Source organism: Eurypyga helias, unplaced genomic scaffold (genome assembly GCF_000690775.1).
Source record: "Eurypyga helias isolate BGI_N326 unplaced genomic scaffold, ASM69077v1 scaffold9198, whole genome shotgun sequence".
In the NCBI taxonomy this organism is placed as follows: Eukaryota; Metazoa; Chordata; class Aves; order Eurypygiformes; family Eurypygidae; genus Eurypyga; species Eurypyga helias.
In genome coordinates, this window is record NW_010264925.1 from 20,866 (window position 1) to 34,284 (window position 13,419).

The following is a 13,419-nucleotide window of genomic DNA, read 5'->3' on the forward strand; positions in this document are numbered from 1 at the left end:
TTGTAGGTTCAGATTTATGAATTGGAGGAGCACAAGATAGAAACCTGGAGGGGTAAGAATATTTACTACTTGGTTGATAATTTAAAATGTTCTAATGTTTGTCAGCATACTGGATTTCTATTTAATCATAGACTTACCTTGTCTCTCTTCACATACTTCCTAAGGAAAGCAGGAATAATAAAAGCTTGTCTGTTGGCTCCTGCTGCTTATAGTACGTGAACCAGTGTGATCTGGGCTATATATGCTACTTTGCCACTTGTTCATGATTAGCACCATCATGCTCTTTAAGAAAGAAAAAAAGGAACTGGAGTAAGGCAGCACGTGTGGCGTTCGAGTTGATGGTTACATGTGGAACGGAAATGTGTCCGAGTCAGGACGCAGAATGAACAGATGAATGACCCTGCGTATTGAGTGAACTGATGGATGAGTGACAGTCTGCGCCTGAGTGAATTGCGTGGTGCGAACAGGAGTGCCGAATGCTGGGAGGAGGCTTTGTGCCTAAACGAGACCCTGTGCCATGAAATAATAGATAGAAGTACTCTATGCAGCAGGCTCTCGGGAAAGGAACTGGTGAAGAGTTATTTGCTGTTGTAGCAGGGACCTCTGGTGGTGATTGTTTTAGTCCTGCTGGTAAATCCTTTGCTGTCTTCGTGTTTCTATAGCTACTCCACCACTTAGGCACATTACTCTTGAGTAACTATATGTATTGTTCTCTTTCTTCCACTTACTTTTGTGCAAATGAATTCATAAAATGCTTTCATAACAAAGCTGATGGTTTCATGGGAAGTGGTAACGGTCTATTAATTTCCTATACGCAGAGCTTTATTTACAAGAGACGTTCAAACCTTTAGTGAACATCTCCCCAGATGCAAGGTAGGATTTTGCTCTTCAGTCTCCTTTACTTGTAATAAGCCGACTCCATCTCAACAGTGAATTTAGGAGTTCTTTATACGATAACAAAACATGTATTATAAACTGGAGTAGGGTAATGAAGGACTGTCAGTCTAATTAAGAAGGTGTGAGAGCCTTTTATTGCAAGTGGGGACTTCAGTTATCCAGAGAAGATAATTTCTGGTTTAACTTTTGTCTTTTATCAAAGTTGTCGTGGTTTAACCCCTCACAGCCACTGGCTCACTCCTCCCCAGCATGGGGGAGTGATCAGCACATCAGTGTAACGGTTCTAGTAAATAAATTAGAAATGAATCAAAATTCATTGCCAAAAAACACGCAGAGAAGGCCATGTGATGACCCTTCAAGTGTGCAAGTCACATTTGTTTCATGGAAATAAAAAAAACTGGACAGAGCCTTTTGGCTCTCTTGTCCTCAGCAATCACAGACACTGAAAACTTACAGTACTTTTCAACGCAAGGAGCTTCCCTTCCCTAAAGGAAAGGCAGTGCCTGTGTGTCTTGTTCTGCTCTATCGCGAGGTTGTGTTCCTTAGAATATGAATGGCTGTCCTTTTCTGGGTAGAATTGGAAAGAAATAGTTTTTGAACTGCTATTACACCTTATTTTTCAAAGCTGATTAGAGTGAGAGCTTTAGCTGATCCCTTAACAACTTGAGTTCTGCTTAGTCGCCAAACCAGAAGTTCTTTCAGTTTGTGGGGTAGGGTTGCTTATGCCCTGTCGAAGGAGACCGATGAAGGGAACTCTAGTGATTACCTCGAAGTGATGATATGCTGTGCCCTCAGTAGAGTTGCCACTAAGGCGTAAGTTACTCAGTGAAGTCACGGGGGATGTATTTTGAACGGCAGCTGATTGCAGAGTATCGTTAAGACCACAGAATGGTAGAGTTGCTTTGGGGGTGCAGCAAAGAAGATGCAGTAGGACGTGCGTAAAAGGATACAGCAAGTCAGGTCAAGACCTGATCCAGAAATGGCCTTGGGTTCTGTGACAGTCAGCTTGCAGCACTCAGGACTTAAGTGCCTACTCCAGGAGTGGAGTCTACAGTGGAATGGTGGGAATCTTGGCTCTGTGTATTTCAGATGGGGCTGGCTCATCCCTGTAATGGGCTCGGAACATGCAGTTTATTGTGCGGGAAGAAGCCTACTCCAGCAAGCAGGCATTTATCAAAGCCCTACTACGTTTATTATTTACGAACTGGTTGATCATAGTCTTACTGGGACCAGGGCGGGTGGGAGGAAAACTCTTACTTGGAAGAAGAGCAGCCTTCCGCGGAGTGGAATATTGCTTGGTTGTCTGCAGTGTCCACAGGAATGTTTTGTATCTCCTGACGATAACTTTTTACCCATCCCCAACGATAATTCAATGAAATCATTAGGTAATTGTTTTGGGTTAATCGCATATATGCATTTAGCCATAAAAATGCTCTTCCTAGAAAATGGTAGAGAAGTTTGGGATCGAGATGCATTAGGGGTAATAACACTGTTATTCACTGTTGTCTACCTCTCTGAACAGAAATACCTGTTCTGAGTGCAGGGGTGCTGTGAGCACAGCGCTTGCTGGAAAAGCAATTTACAGTTGTGCAGGAATATTTTTGCTATTCTTTCTACCGCAAAAAGTCACTCTAAATTGTGTTCTCTTATTGGTGTTAGATATTCATGAACATATTGTTGTGGATCTCTTTTACCAGCTGCCAAAGTTAATTTGAAATCCCTTGAATTCTGTTTTCTGTAATGGTGAACATCTAAATAACTGCTCATGAGGTGTACTTCGTGGGTGTTTGTAAATATGTCATGTCACTTGACGCTACTCACTGTCAGCTGGAATGCATCTTAAAAATGAACGTTTTTCTCCTCAGCCTTTTTGATGCTGTATATTCACTGATCAAAAACAAAATCCACAGATTGCCAGTTATCGATCCCGTCAGTGGAAATGCACTTTATATACTTACCCATAAAAGAATCCTCAAGTTCCTCCAGCTTTTTGTAAGTATTTAAAGTTATGGTTTGCTTTTGTGGGGATGTCTTTCCCCCCGCAGTGGACATCTCTAAAGTCATTTAACTCTTAGTACAAAAAAATCTTGATAAAATTCCATATTCAGTGTGTCTGTGCATCTTTTTTCGGTAACAAAGAAGTTAAAGCTTGGTGTAGGACCTGTATATTACCTTTTACTCTGTTTTAGTCATTTAAAGAAACCTAAGCACCACAGGCTTGTATTGGCTATCTGAGTAGCTTGCTGTCCTTTCTGGAAGACCTACTCAGCAGCTTGTTCCCCAGAACAAGAGGGTTGTCTCAGATGAGGTCAGCATTACTTGCTGTGGCTTACGTTAGTCACCCAAACAAACAGGAGGCCAAGCAAAGCAACAGGAGTTCAAAACAAACATTCAGCACATAGTATGGTTTGCTGTCTTCTCTCCCCAGTTTCAGTGGGAATGACGTAGCTCAGGATCAAAAGCTTTGAGTGAAGGATCACTACAAAAATAAAGAAATGGGCAAAAACCCTCAGTTACATAGTCTTAATTTAGAGCTGTTTTGAACAGAAGTAACGCTTCTAGATCCGGGTTTGTTTGGGCTTTGTTAACCTAGCAGCAAATTACTGCAACAATCATTTGGAGCCTGTAGCTGTGTGAGTGAATACAGATTTCCTCATGCATACCCCAGTCGTATGGAAACATGGTAGATGCAAAAAACTGCACTGTTGTCATGGCTTAACCTTGGCTAGCAATTAAGCTTGCTCACCTTCTCCTGCTCTAGTGGAGGAGGAGGATTGTAGGAAAAGACAAGGAAGCTTGTGGATTGAGATAGGAACTGTTTAATTGAATATAAATTAATATTAGTGATACTAATAACACTAATGCTGCTACTAATAGTAATTAAAATAAACCCAATTATACTGTTGCTCACCACCACTGTCAATCCATTCGTTCTGAATTCCCTAGATGTCAGAGATGCCAAAGCCTGCCTTTATGAAGAAGAACCTGGATGAACTTGGAATAGGAACTTACCACAACATTGCCTTCATACATCCAGACACTCCTATCATTAAAGCCTTGAATATCTTTGTAGAGAGAAGGATATCGGCATTACCTGTTGTGGATGAGTCAGGTGTGTGTTGGGTCTTCTGTATGCAGAGATGGGGTAAGAGAAAGGGTGCTGGACCCTGGGTTGATGGGGCAGGGGGGAAGGAGGAGAAAGAACTTTAAAAAAAAAAAAAAGGGCGGGGGGGAGAGGGAAAATAAAGAAATATTTATGCAGGATGTAGGTTGCTAAGCTTGGAAGAACTTCATGGTTTGGTAGGTTGTTTGGGGTTTTTCTCCATCTTTCCTTCTTGACCTGTCTCTTCTTTCTGTGTAATTATAACAAATAAAAGCACAAAGTAAGAAAAAAAATTTGGTATTTTAAGCCCTTTAACTTTTTTGTTTTTCTTTGTAGGAAAAGTTGTAGATATTTATTCCAAATTTGATGTAATAGTAAGTATATCTCTTACGATTTATTCTATATTTTATGTGCAGTAAGCATTTGCAAATTAATATGTCAGTTTTAACTAAAGCCTAAGGGAAAAAATAGTTAACAAACAGAACAACATAGTCTTGAATTCACCCTGCACGGCATTTTTTACTCTATGTATTTAAGCTGTCTTTAGTAATACTGCTTGCACATGGCTGCCTGCTGCTCTGAGTGTTACCCAAAATTAGGCCTGGCTGTACTCTTGCAAAAAGAGGGCATAGATGTTAAAACTATTAATACTGTTTCTATTTTTGAGAGAGGATTTTCTTTTCCCAGCCCCTGCCATTCCACAGTCTCTTTTCAGAGAGAATGCACATTCTTCCATGTAGTCTGGGTACTTTGCATGACTTGACCTTCTCAGTGAGTTGAAACTACTTGGCCCATTCTTTTGTGTGAGCTCCGACTCGAGTATTGCACGTTTCTGGTTTAGGTCTAATTCAGGCCACTGTTTTCCCTTAGGAGTGCAACAGCATAGTCGGATTCATGCCATGATTTGCCAGCCTCGGAGAGTGAGGGCTCTTTTATTCTTGTGATCTTTAGATATCTGAAAAACATACTTAGCTTCCCTTATCCCTGTCACCTCCCAGCTGTATGCACCTGCCTTCTAATAGGAACTTCTGATAGCTACACTGCTTTTTAGAGATTTAAGTGCCCAGGTTGCTCGTTCCACCAGCAGCCTGCCGGTGCTGATGAAGAGTCCAGATGTCTGAATCGCTGCATCGAATGCTCTCAGAAACACGGAGAGCAGTCCCAACTGGGAGTACATTATGCTCGTAAATCTCTTTGCCTGCAAACAGTGCTCTCTTAGTACTGAAAACTCTGTGATGTCACTGTCCTTACCTGTCTTTTCCGAGTGTTTGTAGTTTTGTTCTTTGGGATTCTCTCCTGCGTAAGCTCCTGTTCTGCCATGGAAAGCTCGCAGGGGGTTAGGTAGTAGCTGTAGCCAGAGTGATCTAACATAGAGAAAATGGAATTTCGCACTTGGTTCAGGGTTTCAACTGACTTTGTTGCTGTGTTAGACTTTGAGGCAGGACATGTATCCTGTTCTTTTTCATAAAGATACTAAAAGGAAGATGGTTTATGTTTTTCACTTCTTCTCTCCTTTTAAGTGATGAGACAGCAAACATTTAAAGGGTTTTTAGAGATGCTGGATTGTTTCTTTGGAAAATACTATGGATTGGGATCAGGAAGAGAAACCACCACAAAGGCTTTAGGATATAATTGTTTGTTCCCAGCCAGTACCATGGGGAAGAGTTGGAGCATCTATTGATTGTCTGACACTGTGCTCGCATAGACTAGTTTACTAATGAAACAGCAGGATAAAGATTGTTTCCTTAGATAATCATCTCTGAAGCTTCTGTTTTTTCATGCGTCTGCTTCAACCTGATCTTCAGGCTTTAATAGAAGAAAAATGAAAGTCTGAAATGTATCACCTGATCTTCCTATAAAAATAAACTTGTGAGATTCAGCTGGTGGCTTTTAACTTTAGGCCATGTGGCTGCTGTCTTTGTTAAAGCTGTGTTCTAAGCTCTGCCTGTGTATACAGCTGGCTGCAGGTGATGAATTATTCTTGTTTTCCTGCAGTTCTGAATTCATTTTCAGGTTCTTGATGGGAGAAACCTGGAAGTGGTGTGATGACATAGAAATAGCTTTACGTTGCCCTAGTTACTGTGGGTAGGATGACTTCAGTTTGCAGAGGCTTTTATGTTCTCCTAATGTCCTTCATTAGGAATTAAATACACTAATTAACTAAAACTGCTTCTCTCTTTATGACCATCTCAAACTTGTCATGTTCAGTGTAATTCAGTAAAAAAACATGACCAATCACAACATATTCTAGCCAAAAATTAATTTAATTTTATTGCTTGGTCCAGTGTTTTCATTTTAGAGGTGTCCTTTGTTCTTCCTTTTGGTGCTTTGGTACACAGAATCAATAGGGTGGGGTGTGCCAACGCTATCAAAATGGTCTCGCCTGCGAAGGAAGCTTTTGCTGATCTGGACACAGTCCGTTTGCTACAAGCATGGTCCTGTCTTACAGTGAAAGCTGAGAGTGTCAGCCGTCAAACTCTTCATCCTCTCCCTTTTAGTGGTGGTGATGTGTTTTCATTTATATGGGGTTTTTTTATCGTACTTACTAATGTATATACACACACAAACCCCCAATTGTTGTCAAATGGCAGTGCCAGTACAGTCCAGGAGAGGGAGCTTGAGCCCACAAATAAGGTGCTGAAGAAAACATTTAATTTTGTTCTCTGCTGAGATTTCCACTAAGATCTCCTTCGTGGCTGGTGTTCAGAGCCGTTGGTGTCCTCCCCATGCCTATCAGAAACAAACAATAGAAAGTGTATATTAAAATATATTCCATGCATTCTAAAATCTGTAGAACTTCACATTTTCTACTTACGGCGAAAGCAGGATGAGTGACATCAAGCCAAATGTCAGATGGCAAAGTAAGGGGATTTTACTTGCCCTAATGCGTATCACAGACCAGCCTTGTCACTTAACCCAGTCTGTCATGTGGTCTTTAACATACCAGCGTGGCTGACTGTTCCCAAAAACTGAAGCTGGGGAGCATCTGCTTTGTTTAATATGTGACTTGGAACAGACTCCATTTACACCAGAAATGTGTATCTACTGGATGCCACAATGTCTGCTTTGAGCACATTATTGCTGAGTGCTGAGGTGTGTCATGTGCCTTGGGTTTTTTCAGAATCTCGCTGCTGAGAAGACCTATAACAACCTGGATATCACAGTGACGCAAGCCCTGCAGCACCGTTCTCAGTATTTTGAAGGTGTTGTGAAGTGTAGTATGCTGGAAACACTGGAGACCATTGTGGATAGAATAGTGAAGGCTGAGGTGAGTCCACTTTTCTTGTTTTTTTCCTTCCTGGTAAGTTAGAAGTTGTTTTACCAAACTAATGAATAGTACAAATTTATCCTTTCTAAGTTATTTTGGTTACCTGGTAAAAGTATCTTTTTCATAACTACATGTGCTGGGTGTCAGTTTGCTTTATAGACTTAGATTATAGGTGCTTATAGGGATGCACAAAGCATTGTTAAATACAAATATTTAACTTTTTCAGTTACAAGATATTCTCTTTTACCCTCAGGGCTATAACCACACGTGTGCTTAAAACGAGTAAAACTACCACTCTGCTCATAACCCCTCAGAACTTCCATTAGGCAGTTCTTTCTTGTAACTTCCTGCATCTGCTTCTCCCTGAAGTGGAATAACTTCAGCGTTGCTGATAAACAGATTTCCATTTGGATAATTTTATTGCTATCTTAAGCTTCAGGCACTGGGTTTCAAGAACAACTCCTACCCTTTGGTTCAGCCTAAACATCCTGAGATTATGCGTAAAAATGAGTCAGTCAAAACTCTAAGCTTGATCTTGCTGGAAATGAAACAATTACGTTGTCCATTTTTTCTTGAATTCATTACACTGAGAGAAGAATACAGTGATTAAGTATGTGCATATACAGAAACTAATAACCCCATCTAAAACATCATCAACATAGTTTCATCGAAGAAAATGTAGCAATATTTTTCTCTCCTTTACCTCTCCTTTTCATTCCTCCTTGTGCCAGGTGGGTATGACTGTCCAAAGCTCCTCTTTTCTTGTGTCTGACTAGCAATGAAGTGGTTGACCCTGACCGCAAATGAACACGTCTATTAACTGGTGCAGCTTTCTCGCTGTCGCCCCTGTGAGAAGATGAAATTCTTTTCACTTTCAAATCATCAGACGTGATGGTGAAGAACTTAAAATGGCGAAGAGAGAATTCTCTTAGATAAAAAGTAAACCTGTAGTAGGCTGTCAGCTTTTGACAAACACCCTTCGTAGGATCGCTGCTTGTGAGCCGGTTCTGCTGTGCTGCTGAGGTCACGCAGCTCTGCCCAGTTGCTCTGGACTCTGGCGCCAGCACTGGGTCTGCAGTGGACTCTCGGTGCTGTATCCTGCTCTGGCCCATCAGCCTTAGGATACAGGAGTATCCACCTCCTTTTCCTACAGCTAGGACAATGGCTTTGTAGTATGAAATGTTTCCCAGAATAGGTTTGTAAGGATAAGATCATTATTTAATAATACAGTCTTAGTGTTGATAAGCCTTCCTTCCAAGCTGTGTCCCTGTGCTTATTAATGCTACAGTGACTTTGCACAGCTAAGTTGAATATTTTTTTCCCTGTCTTCCTGCAAAATGAGGATTTTCAAACCAATCTGGCACTCAGTTTCAATTGTGTAGCCCTGCGAGGAAAATCAGGTGAAAACCAACTTGGACATGTCAAGATACAACAAGTTTGAGTGCTGTGCCTCTCTCTGAGAAAGTGTCCTTCAGAAGGAAGCCTCCTTTTGTTACTGATCTTATCGCTCGAGATTGCAGGCTGAGTTGGGCAGAGCCTGGAGGTTGGGGAAAAGTGTTTGATGCGAGCGCCACGTTTTGAGAGCAGAAGTATTTTAAAGATCCTTTTTTTTTTGGCCTTTGTTTTTGCTTTTGTTTTCTTTGCTTTTAGCTATTACTTTAAATCAGACAAATACCTTAAACCACTCTCCCTGCTTGCAGGTTCACCGTTTGGTGGTTGTGAATGAAGCAGATAGCATCGTGGGTATCATCTCCCTTTCTGACATCCTACAAGCTCTGGTACTCACCCCAGCAGGTAGGGATGCTGCCTTCTGAGCTCTGCCGTAAGTCATGCCGTAGCGTGTACACCCTCCTGCTTCTCGTGTCTTTGACAGTGCCGAACGTTTTCAGCCTCTGTAACGGCTTGATCATAGTTCTTAAACACGCTTTTCGCTTCTCGTCAGGAAAAGGCTGGCAAAATACGAGCTATCAGTCTTCTGCTCACTGAGAAAGGCACGCAGGAGTGTCATGAATGGTACTGCTTTCCATGAATCTTTTCAGGGAGAAAAGTCTTGGTGAATGCTTTGACAGGAAAAACAGGATGAAGTTGAACGTTGCGCGTACAGACATCTAGCAGGGTGCCTTCCCCACCTTCCTGGGTTTCTGTGCTCTGGCCGAGTGCCTCTGGTGTGTGCGTGGCTGCAGCTGTGCTCTCTGCTAGCTCTGCAAACCCCCTCTGGAGCACTGCTGTCCAGCTGTGCTGTGGGTTTTGGTGGCACAGCTGTGTCAGACGTCCCCCCAGGCCATCAGAATTACTCCAGTAGAAACCTCTAGTGTATTACTAAACATGGCCAGGTTCCACTTAAGAGTGTCCCACAACAGGCTTATTTCTGCTACTTTCATGTTGATTCAGTTCTGGTTTTGCTGCGGGTTTCTTTGAGTTCTGCCCGTGTTACCAACCTGTTTTACATGGTCGAAGTTACGACCGAGAACAAAAACAACTTCAGTGTCACAACTACTAAAGCAAAGCCCTCTTCTGGCCTTCTGAGGAAGGCAAAAAATATCCTGAGGATTAGAGTTTTGTTTCAAAAAATACCAGAGTAAACCAGCAGAGCTCGACATGTCCTCAGAAAGAGAAAGGGCAAAGTGTGAGCTGAACTGGGATCTCTGACTTGCTCCAATAGATAACATGGCAACGTGGGAGTCCTTCTCTTCTGTAGGTGTAAAACATGTTCGTGTGGCTTTTTGAAAAAGTGAGGTTTCTCCTATGGAAAGAAGTAACCAGTGATACTGCTGGAAGTATTGTGTCAGTGCATCTAGTTCCTTTTAATGACTGGGAAGAGGGAGTGACCCAGCTTTCTGGGAAAGGTGTGGGTGAGTGTGAGAAATCAGGCCTGGCTCAAATGGGCTCGTTACTGGGCAAGAGAAGGGAGAGGTGTGTGTCCCATGGAAGAGGGAGGTAGGCAGGCGGTGACTCTCCAGGCAGGGGAGGTAGCTTCCCCCAAGACTGGACTGTAGAAGGATCCAAGGAGGGTAGATCTTGCTGTTATGGAGCCAGGCTAAGAGAGAAGAGACGAACATGGATACTGACAAACCAAGAGCTCTGCTACGCTGTAACTACACGAACACTTCAGTTGCAACCCGGAGCTGATAGAACACAGCCCCGTAATTAAAAAGGGCAGCTCCTTACTCCCGTGCTCTGGGCCACGCGCTCCTGGCGTTTAGCGTGTGGCAGCACCCACGCTCAGGAGGTCCCTCTGCGAGCTGATCTAACAGGAACCTGAGCCAGCAGAAAACCTGCGGAGCTTTGACAGTTGGGCTTGCTGAACTGGCTCACGGCAGTCGAGTACCCACTGCAGGAGCTGGAGCAGCAGAGGGGGCAGGATTACACCACTGGCAGAGATGAGGTTAGGGAAGGCGTTTTTTAGGAGCAGTTAGGCATTGGATTGCAGTTCCACAATAACTGCCTGATTTTAGATTAGGATTTGTCTTATGAAGCGAGGATGTCTGCAATGTAGATCTGGTCTGTAGAGTCCAGAGTGTGATTTACCTCTTAAAGCGGATGCGTAAGAGCAACCAGATAAATCCTGCCCTGAGTGTCCATTTCTCTGCACAGCCTAGAGAGGACAACTTACTGTCAGGAGTTCAGAGCAGTCTGGGTTAGGGGAAGAAAGTGTCAGTTGCAATGGGAAAACTGTATGTGTTTAATGACTTTTTCAGTGTTTGGCTGTACATAACAAGTATGAACTCAGGTGCTGGCAAGATGTTCTTGCTCTCCAGAGTTGGCTGCCGAGGCCAAACTGTTGCCCAGCATGTGGCTAGTTTGAGTACTGGGAGAAGAGGCAAGGTGCTCTACAGCCCTGCTGAGCAGGTCTCTCAGATCCCCGCTGTCAGCAAAATCTGCCTCCGAGCCAGGAAGAATGCGTCCATCACACAGCGTAGTTAAGCTGAATTCTTGCGTGGCCTAGTCTCAAGCAGGACTTCATTTTTCGAGGCTATTACAATGATTAAGCTTGGCTTCAAAGCTGAGGGACAGGTTTGGGGTGTGGCTTTTTTGGTTGGGGTTTCTCTTAAATAATTTTTTGCCCTGAGGAGAATCTTCAAAGCTGCCCTCAGTGGCTGCCCAGAAGAGTTACCTAGCCTGCCCTGCAGTGAGGTCGGAAGCAGTGGTGGTCTGGAGGCTTCCTTGCTCTGCTGGATGCTGGCACGGAGCAGCCCGGCAGTATACTCCTTCATCTCCAGCATGGATTCTGGTGATGCAGTCAGCCACAGTCGCAGTGCTCGGAGCGAGCCGTGCTTTTCCAGGAGCCACGCGCGTAAGGAAATCACGCGTGCTTTCCTCTTCCGTTGCCAGGTGCCAAACAGAAGGAGAACGAAAGCGAATGACGGCCGTGAATGCGCGCACGCTTGTAGGAGAACTTGAACAACGTTTCTGGGTCAAGTGTGTCTCAAGAACAGTGACTGCAGTAGAACGGAGCAGGGTGGTTGAGAACGTGTATCGGGACTTAGTGATGGATGGCGAGTCTATTCCCCCAGTGATGTCGCAAAAAAAAAAAGCAGCATGACAAAAGCTTATGTTACAATGCAGGCTTGTATGTCAAAACGTCTCCAAAACATTTGCTGGAAGACTTCACGTGATGTCCTTCATTAAAATGCACTGCATCCTCCAACTCGGTCGTCTGGTACCCGACGGGAGTCACCGGTCAGCAGCGGATATACGTGACATAAGGCGAGTGTATGGCATATTCATATCATAGTGCCTTATGTCAAGACAGCAATATGTCATCACTGTTGCCCATCACTGTCAAAGGAGTGTTGTGCTAAACGAGACACTGTATTTGAATGTGGGAGTCTTGAAACCTAAAACCAAATCCGTTTCAGTTCTCATTAGATTGGTCATAAAAGCTGTAATTGGAATATCGGTAGGCTTCTTTAAAATGTTAATGACAGTTTTGTGTTAAATGTTGCATTCTGAACTGAGATGTAAAACAAGACTGATTTTAAAAACAGCTTTATTTATTTTTACTTTCATGACAATTTTTTACACATCTTTGGTGGATAGCTAAGATTTCACCATATCCATTAATAAACTGTTGATTGTTATACAAACAAGTGCTACACTTTCTCATTATTTAAAGCTTTGGCGTGGCAGATGCCGTGGCCTGTTGAACAGCCCGTATTACTTGAGCTGAAGATTCCAGAAGCACGGATCGAACGAGCTCCGCGCTGCAGTACACGGGCACGGTGGAGGAAATGAGGTGCCAGAGAACAGTGTTTTCGGCTGTATTAACGTGTGAAACGCTGTTTGTGCAACGAAAGTGAGACGTTCGGTTGCATATGACCTGTACAGAAGTGGAGGAGGGAGGAAAGCGGGGGGGTGTTTGCTAATGTAAATGTACTGTGAAGTGTGAAAATGAGGCTTTTATAACTGTAGGTTCTTGTAGGTGGAAGAAATTAAACCCTACAACCTGAGCTTGGTTTTAGCAGTTCTTGCCCAGTCCCTCTGCGTGTAGAAGCACGTGCACGTGCACTTTGACTGCTGTCAGCTAGGCATGGAAGCACTACTTCCCGTCGGCTTTAGAGGTGGCTCCTGCTGACGGGACAATGCAGCCGGGGCTTTTGACTGTTTCCGGCCTGCACACTGTGCTGGAACTATGGCATTGATCCGGGTCTTCCCACTTACACACTGAGGTAAAAGGTTAACGGTTTTCAGTTTGCTTATAAAACATGATGTTTTTAATAGTAATGAAAAACCTATTCAGAATTTTTTTCCACTTTAAGAATTTAAATTTTGAACTAAATGTGTGGAAAAATTTCTTATTCCTGGCATCTTTGATGTATAAATATATTCCTGCAGTACATAATGGAAACGGTTCTCTTTGACTTTGTCCCACTTTCTTACTCGGTGAAAAACATTGTCAAGCACTCTCCATCACCTTTTCTGATTGGGTAAACACCAACCCTGTTCCCTGCAATTCCGGGTGGGTTTGACTCAAAATTGCTGTTTTGGCCAACAACAGCGACCTTAGGGTCTGGTGCTGATTACTGCTGGCAGAGGCAGCACAGCTCTGATTAACTTTGGGGAGATGGAGTGGTAGAAGCTAAGAACGATGCCTCGTTCTTCGTGGGGTGTGTGCAGAGGTTCATTTGTGGTGGATGAGAACTTCCTGCTG

General features: G+C 43.3%; 1 protein-coding gene across 1 annotated transcript in view; it reads left to right on the top strand.

The window, feature by feature from the left end:
• The window catches only part of LOC104513250 (5'-AMP-activated protein kinase subunit gamma-2), a 30,197-nt gene extending 17,483 nt beyond the window's left edge, over window positions 1–12,714 (top strand). The window contains exons 4-11 of the mRNA XM_010156541.1: window positions 7–52; window positions 819–873; window positions 2,763–2,889; window positions 3,844–4,009; window positions 4,337–4,374; window positions 7,122–7,268; window positions 8,969–9,062; window positions 11,601–12,714. Coding sequence (XP_010154843.1) covers window positions 7–52; window positions 819–873; window positions 2,763–2,889; window positions 3,844–4,009; window positions 4,337–4,374; window positions 7,122–7,268; window positions 8,969–9,062; window positions 11,601–11,632 — 705 coding nt within the window. The 3' untranslated portion in view covers window positions 11,633–12,714. The remainder of the gene's footprint in view (window positions 1–6; window positions 53–818; window positions 874–2,762; window positions 2,890–3,843; window positions 4,010–4,336; window positions 4,375–7,121; window positions 7,269–8,968; window positions 9,063–11,600) is intronic.
• The last annotated feature ends 705 nt before the right edge of the window (window positions 12,715–13,419 follow it).